Source organism: Xenopus tropicalis, chromosome 4 (assembly GCF_000004195.4).
Source record: "Xenopus tropicalis strain Nigerian chromosome 4, UCB_Xtro_10.0, whole genome shotgun sequence".
NCBI lineage: Eukaryota > Metazoa > Chordata > Amphibia > Anura > Pipidae > Xenopus > Xenopus tropicalis.
Genome location: NC_030680.2, coordinates 145982618 through 146003741, shown reverse-complemented (window position 1 = coordinate 146003741; position 21124 = coordinate 145982618). Strand labels below are relative to the sequence as shown.

General features: G+C 44.0%; 1 protein-coding gene across 3 annotated transcripts in view; it reads left to right on the top strand.

Moving 5' to 3' along the window:
* The window catches only part of ptprg (protein tyrosine phosphatase, receptor type G), a 357095-nt gene that overhangs the window by 227839 nt on the left and 108132 nt on the right, over positions 1 to 21124 (top strand). For all 3 annotated transcript variants that reach the window (XM_031901245.1, XM_031901244.1, XM_031901246.1), the window contains exons 6-8: positions 8062 to 8128; positions 14850 to 15007; positions 17395 to 17587. In XM_031901245.1, the coding sequence (XP_031757105.1) occupies positions 8062 to 8128; positions 14850 to 15007; positions 17395 to 17587 (418 nt within the window). The remainder of the gene's footprint in view (positions 1 to 8061; positions 8129 to 14849; positions 15008 to 17394; positions 17588 to 21124) is intronic.

Below are 21124 nucleotides of genomic sequence, written 5' to 3'. Positions count from 1 at the left end.
ACTCCTTCTCTTCTCTCCCCTTATTTCTCCGCCTCAATACAGTAAAACATGGGCCCCATAAAAATTTTATTTTCCCTTTGTACCAGCCACAAAAAAAAAAGAAGACGTCCCGCCACCTATTTATGGCGGTCGGCAGGCAGAGCAGCAATCACGGCGACAATCTCCGATTTATTAAATGCGGCCTTAATAGCGGCGTCAGGGAGATAACGAGCGCGGCTTCGCTGATTAATAGAGCCGACTTCTGAATCCTGATGATAAACCTTTTATTTGCTGGGGCTCATCTAATGCTATGACCCTGACAGGGAAAGTTTGAAGTAAAGGCCAAGTTAAACCTCCTGCTTCATGTAGAAACGTTGCTTTTCCTACTGGGAAAGGGGTTTTAATTGGGGAAAGCCAGAAAGATTGGGGTTTCAGTATCTTTAGCTCTCTTGTTGTTAAACTACAACTCTCAACAGTGAGTCTATGCCCACAATGAACTAAACACCACTGTATTGAACTGCCCCAGCCACACACATTCAGGGGCCCTTAGCACCCTGGTCTCCTACTCTGAATGAGCCTATAGGATCCATCTATAGAATTCTCTGCCAAGTGTACTGTTCTCTGATTGGACTCACTGTACCCTATACCAGTTGACACAGGTATTGGGTTGGGTACCCACAAAAAACTGTAGTCTCAATATAAGCAAATTTGACTTTTTGCACCTCCCAGTCTTCCAATGATGTCACTGATGGTTTGCGATGACATCATTTTTGGTTTGCGATTACATCGCTTTTGGTCGCTTTTGGTTTTAACATGACCAACAGGTCGCTGGTCGGGATGCGGATAAGGTGTATGGCTGCCATCTTTGTGCTTCTGTAACCCTGTACTGGGCCGTATGCAGAAAGCTGACTCCCCCCATGGAGCTGCTGATCACATGTAGCCCCTTTTATACCATAACCCCTAAGATACATACCCACATTATTATACCCGGCTATGGCACAAAACTAGTATCTCGTTGCCCCTTTACTGGCCAGTGCGGCACCGTGAGTTATATTTGGGGCAAGGGTTAACACTGATGTTTCCTTTTTTCAACCTCAGCTACTACCATAAGTTGTAAATTTCACAACAGAGTGTTTAAAGGGGTGGATATTATAAAATGGACCATTCTAATGAACTTTTCAGTTGGTCATTATTATTTATTTATAGTTTTTGAATCATTTGCCTTCTTCTTCTGACTCAAATGGGGGTCACTGACCCCGGCAGCCAGAAAAAACGATTGCTCTGTGAGGCTCCACGTTATTGTTACTTTTTAGTACTTCTTTTTCTATTCAAGTCCTCTCCTGTTCATACATAAGTCTTTCATTTAAACCACACCCTGGTTGCTAAGGTTGTTTGGATCCTAGAAACCAAACAGCTGCTAAAACGCCAAACTGGAGAGCTGCTGAACAAAAACAGAAATAATTAAAAAAAACTACAAATAATAAAAAAAAAAAGACCAATTGCAAATTGTCTCAGTGTTACTCTCTACATCAGTGATCCCCAACCAGTGGCTCGGGGGGAACATGTTGCTCCCCAACCCCTTTGGTGTTGCTCTCAGTGCCCCCAAACCAGGGAGTTATTTTTCAATTCCTGACTTGGGGGCAGGTTTTGGTTGAATAAAAACAAGATTTCCTACCAAATAAAGCCCCCTGTAAGCTGATAGGATGCATAGAGGCCCCTAATAGCCAATCACAGCCCTTATTTGGCTCCTCCATGAACTTTTATGGCGCTTGTGTTGCTCCCCAAGTCTTTTTATATATGACTGTGGCTCACGAGTAAGAAAGGTTGGGGACCCCTGCTCTACGTCATACTAAAAGTTAATGATGAGAACAATTAGTTCAAAGAGCTTACAATCTAAGTGGGTGGTTTGGGTGCAGATAGAGTCCAGCACCAACCCAGATACAGTGCTAGCCAACCGGCCAGCTTCGAGCTGAGTTTTTGAAGAGCCAAAGGGAGACTTTTTTTATGAGGGATTTGGAGAATAAATGAAGATTTGTATCTGTATCTCGCAGCTTTGCACAGCGCCAGATCCGCCGTCCCGGCTTTGGAACAATATCAGCCGCGCCGAAGCGAATCTGTTTCCCTGCAATATAATCATCCTCTATTCACCGGCCGACAATGTATTTGATTTGCGCACGGAGAATAACAATGGGGCGCGGGGGGGGATTTATACACAGAGCGCGGTTTTATCTCCGATACCGCGGGACTTGGCTAAAGGAACGCAATTCACTGCCGTATCCATGTTATCTCTGATTATTGGCCTAATGTCTCATTAAAATAAATATTGTATTATATAATGCATATGTGCCTGTGTCTTTAAACTGACTTTTAGTATGATGTAGGCAGTGATATTCCAAGGCAATTTTCAATTGGTCTTCCTTTTTTTATTTTTTGTGGTTTATCGGTTATTTAGCTTTTTGTTCCAGTTGGGAATTTCAACAGCTGTCTGGTTGCTGTGATCTGATGGACCCTAGCAACCAGGCGGTGGTTTCAATGAGAGATTGGAATAGGTATAGTAGAGGGCCTCAATAGAAAGAATAGCAATAAAAATTTGCAATGGCGGTAACGTTGGAGCTTCACAGAGTAATTGGTTTTTGGCTGCCGGGGTCAGTGACCCCCCCCATTTGAAAGCTGGTAAGGCAAATCATTCAAAAACTATAAGAAAGAAAACATGAAGACCAATTGAAAAGTTGCTGTGAATCAGAAATTCTGTAACATACTAAAGGTTAATTTACAGGTGAACTATCTCTTTAATAGGAGTGGGACTAATGTGTTCCACATGTTCCTATTACTCTCCCCTTGTATTAACATGGGTCCAGGGTGCATGGGGGTTTGGGGAGCAATGGTGTCACTATAGAGGAAGCAGACCCCACAGTTATGGACCCCCACTCAGCCGCTTTCTTACCAACCCCTATATGAGTGGCCAGGAACCGGGGACACAAGTGGGCCCGACAGGTGGGGGGAGGGCCAGGTAGGGGCTGCTGTGTGCATTGGCCCCTCTGGAGATTCTTTTTTTTTTGGGGGGGGGGCAACACACTGTTGTTAAGCCACATTTGGGGAGACGTTATTGTTATGGGTGTCAGGGGATTCCAGGTATCCCAACTTACACCCCTAGTTTATGGCATGGATTTAAGATCTAAATTTAGAATCAAAGCCAGTGCCCCACATACAGGGTGCCTTATGGGACAAACATATCAGGGGAGTCATGATATTGCAGGGCGGGGTTGTGCCATTGCAGGGGAGGAGTCATGATATTGCAGGGCGGGGTTGTGCCATTGCAGGGGAGGAGTCATGATGTTGCAGGGTGGGGTTGTGCCATTGCAGGGGAGGAGTCATGATGTTGCAGGGGGGCTTGTGCCATTGCAGGGGAGGAGTCATGATGTTGCAGGGCGGGGTTGTGCCATTGCAGGGGAGGAGATGTGATATTGCAGGGCAGAGATGTGATATTGCAGGGGAGGAGTCATGATATTGCAGGGCGGAGATGTGATATTGCAGGGGAGGAGTCATGATGTTCCAGGGCGGGGTTGTGCCATTGCAGGGGAGGAGTCATGATGTTGCAGGGCGGGGTTGTGCCATTGCAGGGGAGGGGTCATGATATTGCAGGGCGGGGTTGTGCCATTGCAGGGGAGGAGTCATGATATTGCAGGGCAGAGATGTGATATTGCAGGGTGGGGTTGTGCCATTGCAGGGGAGGAGTCATGATGTTGCAGGGCGGGTTGTGCCATTGCAGGGGAGGAGTCATGATGTTGCAGGGCGGGGTTGTGCCATTGCAGGGGAGGAGTCATGATATTGCAGGGCAGAGATGTGATATTGCAGGGTGGGGTTGTGCCATTGCAGGGGAGGAGTCATGATATTGCAGGGCGGAGATGTGATATTGCAGGGGAGGAGTCATGATATTGCAGGGGAGGAGTCAGGATGTTGCAGGGCAGGGTTGTGCCATTGCAGGGGAGGAGTCATGATATTGCAGGGCGGAGATGTGATGTTGCAGGGCGGGGTTGTGCCATTGCAGGGGAGGAGTCATGATGTTTTGGGTGCCAGTTAGGCGAGTAGGCAGGGATTTGGGGAGCAGAGAGTAACTTTGGGTTGGGCCAGGGGTGGAACAACAGGGATTACAAATTTAAAAGTACATTGTCTCTGTAATACCGGCCTCAGCCTTGCCTGGTATTTCACTGGCCAGTTTGGTGAATACTAGCCAAGGGCCAACCCTAGGTACAGGGCACCATACACCAGCACTAAGGGTCACACCCCTGTGCCCCATAATTCAGTAGAAATGTCTTTGATTTAGTAAAAATATATAAAAAAATAAATAAAATCCATCGAGCAGACGAGGCCCTAACCACCTGTGTGGGGCTGAGATGCCTCTCGCTGTCCCCAGGACGGATCGTTCCACCGAGCTGTCATTTTCCATAATTATTAATCAGCCATTGATGAGCTCCCCTGTATCGGAGGCTTAATGGATCGGTCATTAGCCGAACGAGTCAACTCCACATCCCCGATGATTGAGCGCTCTCTTTGGAGCAGGGAACCTCTCGCCCATTAACTCTAATTTCATCTTGGCTCTCTCTGCGCCTGTTTTATCTCCACAATTTATTTTATTTGCTTTTCTCTCTCCCCCCCCCCCCCAAAAAAAAACTCCTCCAGAAAAGGGGAAAACTGCATTGAAGGTACAGGTATTGGATCCGTTATCTGGAAACCCGTTATCCGTAAAGCCTGTTTCCCATAGACTCCATTTTAATGAAATAATTCAGATTTTTAAAATGTATTTCCTTTTTCTCTGTAATAATAAAACAGTACCTGTACTTGATCCCAACTAAGATATAATTACCCCTTATTGGGGGCAGAACAGTCCTATTGGGTTTATTTCATGGTTAAATGATTCCCTTTTCTCTGTAATAATAAAACAGTACCTGTACTTGATCCCAACTAAGATATAATTACCCCTTATTGGGGCAGAACAGCCCTATTGGGTTTATTTAATGGTTAAATGATTCCCTTTTCTCTGTAATAATAAAACAGTACCTGTACTTGATCCCAACTAAGGTATAATTACCCCTTATTGGGGCAGAACAGCCCTATTGGGTTTATTTAATGGTTAAATGATTCCCTTTTCTCTGTAATAATAAAACAGTACCTGTACTTGATCCCAACTAAGATATAATTACCCCTTATTGGGGGCAGAACAGCCCTATTGGGTTTAATGAATGTTTTATTGTTTTTTAGTAGACTTAAGGTATGGAGATCCAAATTACGGAAAGACCCCTTATCCGGAATACCCTTGGTCTCAAGTATTCTGGATAATGGGTCCTATACCTGTATTACTTTCATAGCTGGGAAAGTGTTTCCAAGCCGGTGGCTGTTTCTTCCTTCATTTTGATAAAATGTGACCCCCCGGTGGGCAATTTCTCTCTCTCTCTCTCTCCCGACGCTTCTGCGGATTGAAAGATCCTTTTCTCTGCTGTTTAAACAAGCAGGCGGGGGGGATCATATTATTTTCTCAAAGGAGAAGCGAGTGGACTGGGCGGACGCAAATTGCTTTTAAATAAAATTTAAGCCGCTCTGCAAATGGCACATTCTGTCCGCCGGCACTTATGGCACTTTTTATGCAGCTGGAGTTTCAGTAGATTTGTTACTTGCCCTTTGATTTGCCGACGGTAAGAGCTGTGTTTTATAAATGTGCAATAACAGGTTTTCTATGCAGTTGGTCAGTAATATGGCAGTTCCTATTGGGTTTATTTAATGGTTAAATGATTCCCTTTTCTCTGTAATAAAACAGTACCTGTACTTGATCCCAACTAAGATATAATTACCCCTTATTGGGGGCAGAACAGCCCTATTGGGTTTATTTAATGGTTAAATGATTCCCTTTTCTCTGTAATAATAAAACAGTACCTGTACTTGATCCCAACTAAGATATAATTACCCCTTATTCGGGGCAGAACAGCCCTATTGGGTTTAATTCATGGTTAAATGATTCCCTTTTCTCTGTAATAATAAAACAGTACCTGTACTTGATCCCATCTAAGATATAATTACCCCTTATTGGGGCAGAACAGCCCTATTGGGTTTATTTAATGGTTAAATGATTCCCTTTTCTCTGTAATAATAAAACACTACCTGTACTTGATCCCAACTAAGATATAATTACCCCTTATTGGGGCAGAACAGCCCTATTGGGTTTATTTAATGGTTAAATGATTCCCTTTTCTCTGTAATAATAAAACAGTACCTGTACTTGATCCCAACTAAGATATAATTACCCCTTATTGGGGGCAGAACAGCCCTATTGGGTTTATTTAATGGTTAAATGATTCCCTTTTCTCTGTAATAATAAAACAGTACCTGTACTTGATCCCAACTAAGATATAATTACCCCTTATTGGGGCAGAACAGCCCTATTTTTTAGGCTTTGCCTATCGTGCCCACATTTACTCAATGCTAGGGAGTCGAGGGGTGCGGGGAATACACTAATTAAATAACAAACAGATGCACTGATATGTAAATATCCACTTTGCATATCCCCGCCCACATATTCGGGGTAACTTGGGGCAATGGGAATATTTAATGCAGTAATGTGCAGCTGTTTATCCCCATATAAAGCCATTACTGGATGAAACCTAGACACATGTTCACTAATAAGTCTTTAGGTTTGCATAGACCGGCTAAATTCTGCAGAGCAAGGTGTTCTGGGAATTTCTAATGCAATTAAATACAAAATGCGCTAATTACAGTACATCTGCCTGGTCCAGCCCACATTTGCTTAATTCTGGAGTAGCAAGGTGTGATGGGAATTACTTGTGCAATAATGTACAGATGTACAGAATACATTGGGGTTATGTGTGATCCCACCCCCGTATGCTAATCGTGGGTGGAACAGTGCATGATGGGAAATGTATAATGAAATCATAGGCAGATGGATATCAATACATTGCATATTTCATTTTGATGAAGGAAAACTAGGAAACAGTACAACTGACATGGATTGTAAAGATACAGGCCTTTATATAATACAAATGTAAATTTATTTGTATCAGGGGCATAAGGCTTCTGAGTTATACAGATAGAAACATTGGGGTAACAGTCACCCCGCTATAGTTCCAGGGGTACCCAGGGCACAAATAAGCACTCACCCCAAATCCCCCCCTAACTGGCCTTCAGGCTGGGCCCCCTTAGCCCATAACAAGGTTACAGATATATAGAAACATTGGGGTAACAGTCACCCCGCTATAGTTCCAGGGGTACCAAGGGCACAAATAAGCACTCACCCCAAATCCCCCCCCTAACTGGCCTTCAGGCTGGGCCCCCTTAGCCCATAACAAGGTTACAGATATATAGAAACATTGGGGTAACAGTCACCCTGCTATAGTTCCAGGGGTACCCAGGGCACAAATAAGCACTCACCCCAAATCCCCCCCTAACTGGCCTTCAGGCTGGGCCCCCTTAGCCCATAACAAGGTTACAGATATATAGAAACATTGGGGTAACAGTCACCCCGCTATAGTTCCAGGGGTACCCAGGGCACAAATAAGCACACACCCCAAATCCCCCCCCTAACTGGCCTTCAGGCTGGGCCCCCTTAGCCCATAACAAGGTTACAGATATATAGAAACATTGGGGTAACAGTCACCCTGCTATAGTTCCAGGGTACCCAGGGCACAAATAAGCACTCACCCCAAATCCCCCCTAACTGGCCTTCAGGCTGGGCCCCCTTAGCCCATAACAAGGTTACAGATATATAGAAACATTGGGGTAACAGTCACCCCGCTATAGTTCCAGGGGTACCCAGGGCACAAATAAGCACTCACCCCAAATCCCCCCCTAACTGGCCTTCAGGCTGGGCCCCCTTAGCCCATAACAAGGTTACAGATATATAGAAACAATACACACTATATATCTATACACACTGTGGCCTTTGAATGTGTCTTGTGTATAAGGGATGAGGTGGGAATCCCACATTCTGACTAAATCCATGTTGATATTTAACCAGTAATATTTGCTTTGCTCCTGTGCATTTCCCTAATATTATTCTGTATCTTTCTCTCACAGGCTACACAAAGAAACAATCCTGCCCTGGACCCAATTATTCATGGACTGAAGGGCGTTGTCCATCATGGTAGGTAGAACGTTCTGAAATCTAATAAACTGGCCCTGTACATGCCAAAGACCAATATATCCAGGATCATTCTCAGGGTTGGTTCCTCAGCCTCAGAAAGCTCCCATTAGTCAGAAATATCCCTGGTAGCACTGTTTTGATACATGTGATACATAGGACACCAGTATCTCAATGGTGGGCCTATTCTCAATGTGGTAGCACTGGTGTCCAGTAGCTTTAGGAGACCCACCAAGACTTTGGGGTTCATTATTGTTTTCTGATCAGCTGGAAAGAAGAAACCATTGTCTTGATCAATGTCCTTCTTAGATCTGGATATAGGTCCCCATACACGGGCCAATTGTAGCTGCCGATATCAGTCCCTTGGACCAATTCGGCAGCTTATTGGCCCGCGTAGGGGGCCTGCCTGACTATCTGGGCTGAAATTGGCCAGAAATTGATCGGGCTGGTTAAAAGATTCAGTCGGATCGGGGACCGCATTGGCTCATCGATGCGGTCCCCGAACCGACTGCCCCATTGCCACCAATATAATTTGATCATTTGGCCCCCAAGGCCAAACGATCAAATTAGCCTACACGCTCCGCAATATCGCCCACCCGTAGGTGGGGATATCGGGTGAAGATCCGCTTACTTGGCGACCTCTCCAAGCAAGCGACTCTTAACGTGTATGGGCACCTTAAGGCCTGTTAGAATAAATAAAGTTCTATATGTGCCAGATGCATCAGTACAGATGCACCAACCAGTCTCCTCAGCCCTTCAATGGGAAGGGTTCAAGCTTTAGGCCTTTATCTGGTTTGCAGGTCGGATACCAATGATTTTGTACCCTTCTCTTTTCAGAGAAGGTTATTTCTGGCTTGGAACTATATTGCAGACATTATGGCATCAGTAAGGATTTTACCCCCACCCAACACTTTATTTTTTTTCAGAAAGTCCCTGCGCTACCCCCAAGCAATCTGTTTCTTTTCAGTCACTGCACCGCAATGCATGGGATATAAATCATTACACGTTCTAATACATCATCCATATTAGCACAACAGCACCGGGCTCGGCACCCCCCCCCCCCCCCCCCCCCGCTATTTATCTTCTGGAAGTTCTAAAGCATTTTCCTCTTAGAATATTTTGTTCCTTCATAAATTACTTGTCTCAACGTTGCGATGATAACAATAAATCACGTCTGTCCGTTTGTGACTCTTCTCTCAAGTTTGCCACATGTTATGAGCCGGAACGCTCTATGATTAAAGGGGAAGTTTACCCAATTTCAAAATCGAGTAAAGCAAAAGCGTCTAAGCAAGTTTGCAGTTGGTCATTATTTCATATTGTGGTGTGTAAAAAGGTGCTCCAGTTGCTATGGTTATTTACCCAGGCCATCAGAAAGTGGATCTATATTGAGGTTACAGTTGTAACTTTGAACATGAAGGGGAAGTGCACTTCCTGTCAACTGATGACTTACCTGTAACTCTAACAGTCACTTCCTGTCAACTGATGACTTGCCGGTAACTCTTATGGTCACTTCCTGTCAACTGACGACTTGCCTGTAACTCTATAGAGATGTAGCGAACTGTTCGCCGGCGAACTAATTCGCGCGAACATCGGGTGTTCGCGTTCGCGAAAATTCGCGGACTTTTGCCGATGTTCGCCACTTTGGGTTCGCCGCGTTTTTTTTTGGCGCCGCGTTTTTTCGCCTTGGTTTTCCCGCCGCGTTTTTCCGCCGCGTTTTATCGCCTATGCATATACATAGGAATAGCTTGCGTTTTTTTTTTTTTTGCGTTATTTTTTTGCGTTTTTTTTTTTTGGCGCTTTTTTTTGGCGTTTTTTTTAAAAGTATTTTTCTGAGAAGTTTTTGCCCTTGATCCCCCTCCTGCATGTCACTGTCCAGGTCGTGGCACCCTTTAAACAACTTTAAAATCATTTTTCTGGCCAGAAATGGCTTTTCTAGGTTTTAAAGTTCGCCTTCCCATTGAAGTCTATGGGGTTCGCAAAGTTCGCGAATATTCGCGAGTTTTGGCGAAAGTCCGCGAACGGGTTCGCGAACATTTTTGCGCGGGTTCGCTACATCCCTATAACTCTAATGGTCATTTCCTGTCAACTGATGACTTGCCTGTAACTCTAATGGTCACTTCCTGTCAACTGATGACTTGCCTGTAACTCTAATGGTCACTTCCTGTCAACTGATGACTTGCCTGTAACTCTAATGGTCACTTCCTGTCAACTGACGACTTGCCTGTAACTCTAATGGTCACTTCCTGTCAACTGATGACTTGCCTCTAGCTCTAATGGTCACTTCCTGTCAACTGATGACTTACCTCTGACTCTAATGGTAACTTCCTGTCAACTGATGACTTGCCTGTAACTCTAATGGTCACTTTCTGTCAACTGATGACTTGCCTGTAACTCTAATGGTCACTTCCTGTCAACTGATGACTTGCCTCTAGCTCTAATGGTCACTTCCTGTCAACTGATGACTTACCTCTGACTCTAATGGTCACTTCCAGTCAACTGATGACTTGCCTGTAACTCTTAGGGTCACTTCCAGTCAACTGATGACTTACCTCTAGCTCTAATGGTCACTTCCAGCCAACTTATGACTTACCTCTAGCTCTAATGGTCACTTCCTGTCAACTGATGACTTGCCTGTAACTCTAATGGTCACGTCCTGTCAACTGATGACTTACCTCTAGCTCTAATGGTCATTTCCTGTCAACTGATGACTTACATCTAACTCTATTGTGTAAATCTTCAACCAGCTAAGATATGGTTGGAGTGACCATCTGGTTTACCTGCCCCCCCCCCCCCCCCTCAAATGACTGGGCAGTGCTTGGCCAATGCGTATTGTCGGTGCCTTCATTATAAAAAAAAAAAACATTCATGCATATATACTATTTATATAGAGAGAGATTTAAAGGTACAAGTCATGGTCTGATAGATGTGTATGCCACGTTGGCTCTCAGTTTGTGAGGATTCTCGGGGGGCAGGCAGGGGCTCTGGCACCTTGGGGGGCCTGGATACGGCCCAGATCAAAGGGAAGAGACAGGAATGGTTTAGGATTGGGAGAGAGCGGTTTCCCATTGTGTTTGATGATTGAAGGACAAGGGAGATGGAAGGAGCTGTAACGCTGGAGGGGCCTGAGCGTTGGGGATCTCTCTGTACTACAGCAGTCTATGGGGAAGTCTGGGCCGCACGTCTCTCCTGCCTTTGTTGCCAGACTCCCGAGGGAAGGCTGTCACGCTAATAAAAGTGAGCTTTAACTGAAACAAATATTGTATTGCAAGATACATCCCGCAGCAGGATTGGTTAGCTGGAGGGCTTGAAATGTTTGGCCAAATTATCCGTTTTAACAGTGGGCGCGGGCGCTGGTACTGAGGAATAGATCCACATTCTATATATTTCTGAATCTGTAAGAATTAACAATTGAATTAGTAGCTATATTATAGAGGGTATAACACAGAACATTCCTTCTGTACCCAGAACATTCCTTCTCTGTATATTTGTATTTATACATATGGGTAGGAGGTGCCATAGTGTTTCCCTTAGACAGTACAGTATGGGGGTACAGCTTATTGTGTGCCCAGAACATTCCTTCTCTGTATATTTGTATTTATACATATGGGTAGGAGGTGCCATAGTGTTTCCCTTTGACAGTACAGTAAGGGGGTACAGCTTATTGTGTGCCCAGAACATTCCTTCTCTGTATATTTGTATTTATACATATGGGTAGGGGGTGCCATAGTGTTTCCCTTAGACAGTACAGTATGGGGTTACAGCTTATTGTGTGCCCAGAACATTCCTTCTCTGTATATTTGTATTTATACATATGGCAGGGAGGTGCCATAGTGTTTCCCTTAGACAGTACAGTATGGGGTACAGCTTATTGTGTGCCCAGAACATTCCTTCTCTGTATATTTGTATTTATACATATGGGTAGGAGGTGCCATAGTGTTTCCCTTAGACAGTACAATATGAGGGTACAGCTTATTGTGTGCCCAGAACATTCCTTCTCTGTATATTTGTATTTATACATATGGGTAGGGGGTGCCATAGTGTTTCCCTTAGACAGTACAGTATGGGGGTACAGCTTATTGTGTGCCCAGAACATTCCTTCTCTGTATATTTGTATTTATACATATGGGTAGGGGGTGCCATAGTGTTTCCCTTAGACAGTACAGTATGAGGGTACAGCTTATTGTGTGCCCAGAACATTCCTTCTCTGTATATTTGTATTTATACATATGGGTAGGGGGTGCCATAGTGTTTCCCTTAGACAGTACAGTATGAGGGTACAGCTTATTGTGTGCCCAGAACATTCCTTCTCTGTATATTTGTATTTATACATATGGGTAGGAGGTGCCATAGTGTTTCCCTTAGACAGTACAGTATGGGGGTACAGCTTATTGTGTGCCCAGAACATTCCTTCTCTGTATATTTGTATTTATACATATGGGTAGGAGGTGCCATAGTGTTTCCCTTAGACAGTACAATATGAGGGTACAGCTTATTGTGTGCCCAGAACATTCCTTCTCTGTATATTTGTATTTATACATATGGGTAGGGGGTGCCATAGTGTTTCCCTTAGACAGTACAGTATGAGGGTACAGCTTATTGTGTGCCCAGAACATTCCTTCTCTGTATATTTGTATTTATACATATGGGTAGGAGGTGCCATAGTGTTTCCCTTAGACAGTACAGTATGGGGGTACAGCTTATTGTGTGCCCAGAACATTCCTTCTCTGTATATTTGTATTTATACATATGGGTAGGAGGTGCCATAGTGTTGTCAGGTTTCAGAACCCACAGATCCATATAGAGCTGGACATGGAAGGCGGCAGTTGCATTATAATAAGCCCCTGGTGGTCCCTGGAATTCCCCTGCGGGTTCCTCGTATTCATTCTGTTCTTACAAACAGTTAAAGTGAAGGAAACGGCGGCTCCTTAATACTCTGTGTATTTAATATGAAAATCATCCATTATTCATCGGCCGAATTTGAATAACTTTGAATGCAGCGTTCCTCTTCCTCATCTTTCACTTTGATGAGCAATTAATTATTAAAAAATGGAACTGTCCGCATATGGCGGAAAGAAGTTTCAACGGAAATCGGGGCTTTTATTCCCTGGTACGCGGATTCCTCTTATCTGCCGCCATTGGGGGAAGCGCCGGCCCCTCTGTCTTTATTCTGTGTCCCGGGGTCATTTAGTATCTCATTGGCCGTTACGCCTGCGACCATCCTGAGTTTGAAATAGAGCTGATTGGATGTTTTCTGAGTCTCCCTAATTGTATTAGCGGGAGATTTATGCGCAGAATGAGTGACATCAGCTTGGGTCTGGCAGAAAAGTCTGAAGGTTTTCCATTTAAAACAGTAGTAAAATCCCTTGTCAGTCTCCCAGGTATGGGACCCATTATCCAGAATGCTCAGGACCTGGGGTATTCCAGATAAGGGGTCTTTCTGTAATTTTGATCTCCCTAAGTCTACTAAAAAAAATAATTTAAACAGTAATTAAACCCAATAGGGCTGTTCTGCCCCCAATAAGGGGTAATTATATCTTAGTTGGGATCAAGTACAGGTACTGTTTTATTATTACAGAGAAAAGGGAATCATATAACCATTAAATAAACCCAATAGGGCTGTTCTGCCCCCAATAAGGGGTAATTATATCTTAGTTGGGATCAAGTACAGGTACTGTTTTATTATTACAGAGAAAAGGGAATCATTTAACCATTAAATAAACCCAATAGCGCTGTTCTGCCCCAATAAGGGGTAATTATATCTTAGTTGGGATCAAGTACAGGTACTGTTTTATTATTACAGAGAAAAGGGAATCATTTAACCATTAAATAAACCCAATAGGGCTGTTCTGCCCCAATAAGGGGTAATTGGATCTTAGTTGGGATCAAGTACAGGTACTGTTTTATTATTACAGAGAAAAGGGAATCATTTAACCATTAAATAAACCCAATAGGGCTGTTCTGCCCCCAATAAGGGGTAATTATATCTTAGTTGGGATCAAGTACAGGTACTGTTTTATTATTACAGAGAAAAAGGAATCCTTTTTAAAAATTAGAATTATTTGATAAAAACGGAGTCTATGGGAGATGGCCTTTCCGTTATTCAGAACTTTCTGGATAATGGGTTTCTGGATAAGGGATCCCATTCCTGTATTTGAAATTTTATGTATTTCAGTTTTTGTTCAGCGCCAATCTGGTTGCTAGGGTCCAAATTACCTTAGCAACCAAGGGGTGGTTGGAGTGAGAGACTGGTATATGAATAGGAGAGGACCTGAATATAAAAATAAGTAATAAAGTAACAAGAACATTTGTAGCTTCACAGAGCAACAGTTTGCTGTGGCTACTGGGGTCAGTGACCCCCATTTGAAAGCTGTAATGGGTTAGATTAAAAAAAGATCTTAAAAGTAAATAATGGAGACCAATTGAAAAGTTGCATTAGAGATGGCCATTCTATAACCTACTGAAAGTTAACTTAAAGGTGAACCGTCTCTTTAACTAAGGCAATCCTCTTACATGAACTGCGGGGCTCAGCCCACAAGCAGGAAGTAAAAGGAAAGTGGCCCTATCCCATGGGTTTTCCGATTATTTTAAAGCAAGTCTTGGATCAGAACAATAGAGAGGCGGTCCTGGGTATCTTTTTGACCCAATGGGCAGCAATATTTATATATTATGTTATTTTACTGTACATTTACACAGTGACCTTATCATTACCCGCATTCCCTTACAGAAAAGGAGACGTTCCTGGATCCCTTCATTCTGAGAGAACTCCTGCCCTCGTCCCTCGGAAGCTTCTACCGGTACACGGGTTCCCTGACGACCCCCCCCTGCAGCGAGATAGTGGAATGGGTGATTTTCAGCCGCCCCGTTCCAATTTCCTACCATCAGGTACGTGCAAATTGAAGCGCAACCTAATCTTTTTTTTTTTCATTTGATGATCTCCTTCGATCCGACAAAGGGTTCTTATGACCTGTTATTACCGGGCCTTTTACTGCACTAACAAAGCAAAATAATGGGGCCCGAAGCCATTACATTCCGTTCCTGGGCTTTGAAATCACTGCGCAATCAGTCTTTGTACGGGGTCAGTAATGCTCCAAGGAGATGCTTTATAAATATATAAAGGCAACAGTCTCAAGAGAAATAGATTTCTGTCAGCTTTTACTAGCTAGAATCTCAGCCATAAAGCAGGGCAGGACTGCTGCTTACAATGGGGGGATCAGATAGGATCTGTGCCACTGTGACAGAATGCTCTGTTATACAGATAGCTAGAATCTCAGCCATAAAGCAGGGCAGGACTGCTGCTTACAATGGGGGGATCAGATAGGATCTGTGCCACTGTGACAGAATGCTCTGTTATACAGATAGCTAGAATCTCAGCCATAAAGCAGGGCAGGACTGCTGCTTACAATGGGGGGATCAGATAGGATCTGTGCCACTGTGACAGAATGCTCTGTTATACAGATAGCTAGAATCTCAGCCATAAAGCAGGGCAGGACTGCCGCTTACAATGGGGGGATCAGATAGGATCTGTGCCACTGTGACAGAATGCTCTGTTATACAGATAGCTAGAATCTCAGCCATAAAGCAGGGCAGGACTGCTGCTTACAATGGGGGGGATCAGATAGGATCTGTGCCACTGTGACAGAATGCTCTGTTATACAGATAGCTAGAATCTCAGCCATAAAGCAGGGCAGGACTGCTGCTTACAATGGGGGGATCAGATAGGATCTGTGCCACTGTGACAGAATGCTCTGTTATACAGATAGCTAGAATCTCAGCCATAAAGCAGGGAAGGGCTGCTGCAGTTCTCCCTCGAATGTACAGTACATTACTAAGTATTGCACAAAATCTTCTGGGCGCAAATGCAAATGAGTCCCTTTTACAATACAGAAGAGGGATGAGGGGGATGGGGGGGTGGGATGAGGGGGAGGCCGGAGCGGAGCAGGCAGGTACATTACAGGAGCCGTACGGGTGCCTCAGACTAATGAAGACATTCTGTCTCGGTGGCAGTTAATGTAGCCGGAGGCTGGTTTCCTTAGTTCAACGTTCTCTCTATTAAAAAGGCAACACTTTTCCCATGGACACAATTTCTCTGCAATCAGAAAGACAAGGAACGTGTGAAGCAGAGTCTCCGGCTGCAGAGACAAGAAACTGAACTCATTGAAATTAACAAAGAAAAGGGCAAAATAACTAGTGTTCCAGTGAAAGCTCTTTAACCCTTTCCATGCCGACTGCCTTTGATCCAGCCGTGGCAGATGTTGGCAGTGAAGACTGCTTTATGGCTGAGATTCTAGCTATCTGTATAACAGAGCATTCTGTCACAGTGGCACAGATCCTATCTGATCCCCCCATTGTAAGCAGCAGTCCTGCCCTGCTTTATGGCTGAGATTCTAGCTATCTGTATAACAGAGCATTCTGTCACAGTGGCACAGATCCTATCTGATCCCCCCATTGTAAGCAGCAGTCCTGCCCTGCTTTATGGCTGAGATTCTAGCTATCTGTATAACAGAGCATTCTGTCACAGTGGCACAGATCCTATCTGATCCCCCCATTGTAAGCAGCAGTCCTGCCCTGCTTTATGGCTGAGATTCTAGCTATCTGTATAACAGAGCATTCTGTCACAGTGGCACAGATCCTATCCCCCCCCCCCCCCCCATTGTAAGCAGCAGTCCTGCCCTGCTTTATGGCTGAGATTCTAGCTATCTGTATAACAGAGCATTCTGTCACAGTGGCACAGATCCTATCTGATCCCCCCATTGTAAGCAGCAGTCCTGCCCTGCTTTATGGCTGAGATTCTAGCTATCTGTATAACAGAGCATCATCCACTGCAATGTATTCTATAAATAAAGCATTAAATCATTATACAGCCCAGGTTCTTCGCTTCGTTTCCTGTTTATACGCAGCTCACTGAGGGTACTAAGGTCCCACAGGTCCGGATTCTGTAAACATCTTCCAGATGAGGGGCCATTAAGCACAGGGACCAGCAGGACCAGCTGAAGTTTAAATGCCTCCCACCCACTAAATTGCTGCCGAAGCCGGTAATTTGCGACCTGTTTATGGCGGAGCCTGTGGAACAGGGAGTTTGTTCTTTATTTCGGGAATCGGAGGCTGCGGTTAAATTCATCAGCTCAAAATAGTTTTGGTGGGCAGATAAGTTTCCCGCGGGACCACTTTCTTGGCAGCAGAGAGATCCTTCGGCCCTTGGGAGCCAAACATTTAGCCCATTGTTCATCAATGGCTGCACTTTAACCCCCACGTGTCATTTCTGTTTGCAGCTGGAGGCGTTCTATTCCATATTCACCACGGAACAACAGGACCACGTCAAATCCGTGGATTATTTGCGCAACAACTTCAGGCCGAGGCAAAGCCTGAATGACAGGGCCGTGTACAAATCCGCCGTGAAAGACGCGTGGAGCCCGGACATGATGGACTACTTAGACAGCCCGTTTGGCACCGAAGCTTCTAAAGGTACCGGTGATACTTCCATTTCCTTTGGGTTCTGGGTTCCCAAGTATCTGCTCAGAAGTGGCTTGTAGGATAACCCATGGAATAATAAAGGCTAAGGAAGGAAGGTTATACATATTAACGGTGATTAGTGAGAGTTGATTATATTAATAGCGTATCACTCATGTATTATAAGAGATAATGTACCCCCGACTGTAAATGATAAGGATATTAGCAGTCATTGAGGGGTTCTGTGCCCCCCATATAAAGGCACAAGGCTGCAGGCTGAGTTATACAGGGAACTCTGAGTATCACTCATGTATTATAAGGGATAATGTACCCCCTACTGTAAATGATAAGGATATTAGCAGTCATTGAGGGGTTCTGTGCCCCCCATATAAAGGCACAAGGCTGCAGGCTGAGTTATACAGGGAACTCTGAGTATCACTCATGCATTATAAGGGGTAATGTACCCCCTACTGTAAATGATAAGGATATTAGCAGTCACTGAGGGGTTCTGTGCCCATATAAAGGCACAAGGCTGCAGGCTGAGTTATACAGGGAACTCTGAGTATCACTCATGTATTATAAGGGATAATGTACCCCCTACTGTAAATGATAAGGATATTAGCAGTCACTGAGGGGTTCTGTGCCCATATAAAGGCACAAGGCTGCAGGCTGAGTTATACAGGGAACTCTGAGTATCACTCATGTATTATAAGGGGTAATGTACCCCCTACTGTAAATGATAAGGATATTAGCAGTCACTGAGGGGTTCTGTGCCCATATAAAGGCACAAGGCTGCAGGCTGAGTTATACAGGGAACTCTGAGTATCACTCATGTATTATAAGGGATAATGTACCCCCTACTGTAAATGATAAGGATATTAGCAGTCACTGAGGGGTTCTGTGCCCATATAAAGGCACAAGGCTGCCGGCTGAGTTATACAGGACAGATCTTGCCCTTCCAAACACAATTCACTGTATTCAGGCAGTTTCTTTTTGTACAGAGCTGCCCTAAGGAACGGTCAGAGGGACTGCGTGTTTATCTAATAAGCTCAGTCACCTTATAAAATCCAGAATTAACGTCTCTCCATCCAATAAAGCGATGATGGACTGTGCCGGGCTGCATTCTGTGCGCGCTACAAAGTCATGATATTGTCTCCTGTATAGAGCGAAACTGATTTATCAATGTTATAACTAAAACATACAACTGCCATCGTTCATTTGTATCTCCTGGAAGTGCCAGATTCATCACAACCGCGCCGTCTCGGGGAATGTGGGAACCGTGGTGCCGCTGCCACTTACCCAAGGGCGGCAAAAATGCTGTACAAGCGGGTATCAGTCTGACTTCATAGGCTTCTTATGGGAGTCAAAAGGCTTGGGCAGCTGTACCCCCCCAAAATCCAGTCTCTTATTGGGTCATGTGTGCCCCTTTAATGGAGTTAGTTCACCTTTAAATTAACTCTTAGTGTGATGTAGACATTTATATTCTGAGACATTTTGCATTTGGTCTTATTTTTTTTTTTTTTTTGTTTTTGGTGGTTTTTAAGCTATTTGGCTCTCCAGTTTTGTATTTCAGCAGCTATTTGGTTGCTAGGCTCTTATTAACCTTAGCAACCAGGCAGTTTGTTTGAATGAGAGACTGAAATATGGAGTGGGGCCAAATTGGAAGAAAAGCTTTAAAAAGTAACAATAACGTTAGAATTGTAGGCGCGCAGAGCAATATTGGCTGCCGGGGTCAGTGACCCCCTTTTCAAAACTAGAAAGAGGCTGAAGGGGAAGGCAAATAATTGATAAACTATAAAAAATAAATAATGTAGACCAACTGCAAAGTTGCTAGCAATATAACATACTAAAAAGGTGAACCCATTAGCAAGTTGTGGAGCCCCCTGGTCACATAGCCACGCCTCCTCGGGGCCCAGTAGGGCATTAACGTTCAGCTATGTGTCCCATATTCATCAATACAGGTATATGACCCATTATCCAGAATGCTCGGGACCAAGGGTATTCCGGATAAGGGGTCTTTCCGTAATTTGGATCTCCATACCTTAAGTCTAAAAAAAAAAAAATCAATAAAACGTTAATTAAACCCAATAGGATTGTTTTGTATCCAATAAGGATTATTTATATCTTAGTTGGGATCAAGTACAGGTACTGTTTTATTATTAGAGAGAAAAGGGAATCATTTAACCATGAAATAAACCCAATAGGGCTGTTCTGCCCCCAATAAGGGGTAATTATATCTTAGTTGGGATCAAGTACAGGTTCTGTTTTATTATTACAGAGAAAAGGGAATCATTTAACCATTAAATAAACCCAATAGGGCTGTTCTGCCCCCAATAAGGGGTAATTATATCTTAGTTGGGATCAAGTACAGGTACTGTTTTATTATTACAGAGAAAAGGGAATCATTTAACCATTAAATAAACCCAATAGGGCTGTTCTGCCCCCAATAAGGGGTAATTATATCTTAGTTGGGATCAAGTACAGGTACTGTTTTATTATTACAGAGAAAAGGGAATCATTTAACCATTAAATAAACCCAATAGGGCTGTTCTGCCCCAATAAGGGGTAATTATATCTTAGTTGGGATCAAGTACAGGTACTGTTTTATTATTACAGAGAAAAGGGAATCATTTAACCATTAAATAAACCCAATAGGACTGTTCTGCCCCAATAAGGGGTAATTATATCTTATTTGGGATCAAGTACAGATACTGTTTTATTATTACAGAGAAAAAGGAAATCAGTTTTAAAATTCTGAATTATTTGATTAAAATGGAGTCTATGGGAGACGGGCTTTCGTAATTCGGAGCTTTCTGGATAAGGGGTTTCCAGATAAGGGATCCCATACCTGTATATGGGAGATTTGGTTGCCGTGGCTCCCTGGTCTTAGATACGCGGCCGCAATACCTCTGCCTTCCATTTGAGCCTAACAGATTCTGATTCGTAATCAATACATCAGATATTTCATCTAGCCCAAAGGATCTCAATGCTTCCCCTATTTAGCGGATCCGGTTAATCCTAAATCAGACGCCCTACCTAGGGATTGTTTTACCCCCCTCCCACCCCGGCAGGCCTCTCCGCTAGGGCAACGTTCCAAATATTGATCAGGAGTCAAAGGTAGAGCGCTGCTCCCGCCGAGCAATTTGGTTCAGATTCACTATTTCACCCAACCCCGACACCGTAAATGAGACCCATATCTCATAGTGAAGCCATTGCAGCCCCTGCATCAGTCACCTGCTTAGGGGAACGGAGAAAGAATATATTGAGTTGCCCACGTGTATCTGCGCGGCCCGGCGCGTCCCACTGGGCGAATGTGTCATTTTCAGTTGGGAGAGTCAATCTACGGCACGGACGCGGTTCGTCGATCATGTTCCTAGAATAAAGAGGGTTTCGTTACGTGCAGATTACGGTTCAACCTGCGGCTGTCGTTGAACCAATAAACTCCTTGTCGAACCCCTTTGACCATTTGCAAAATTGAGAGGAATAGGACATTCTATAACATTCTAAAAGTTAACTTTTACTCTTAACCCCTTAATAGCAACAATGGCAAGA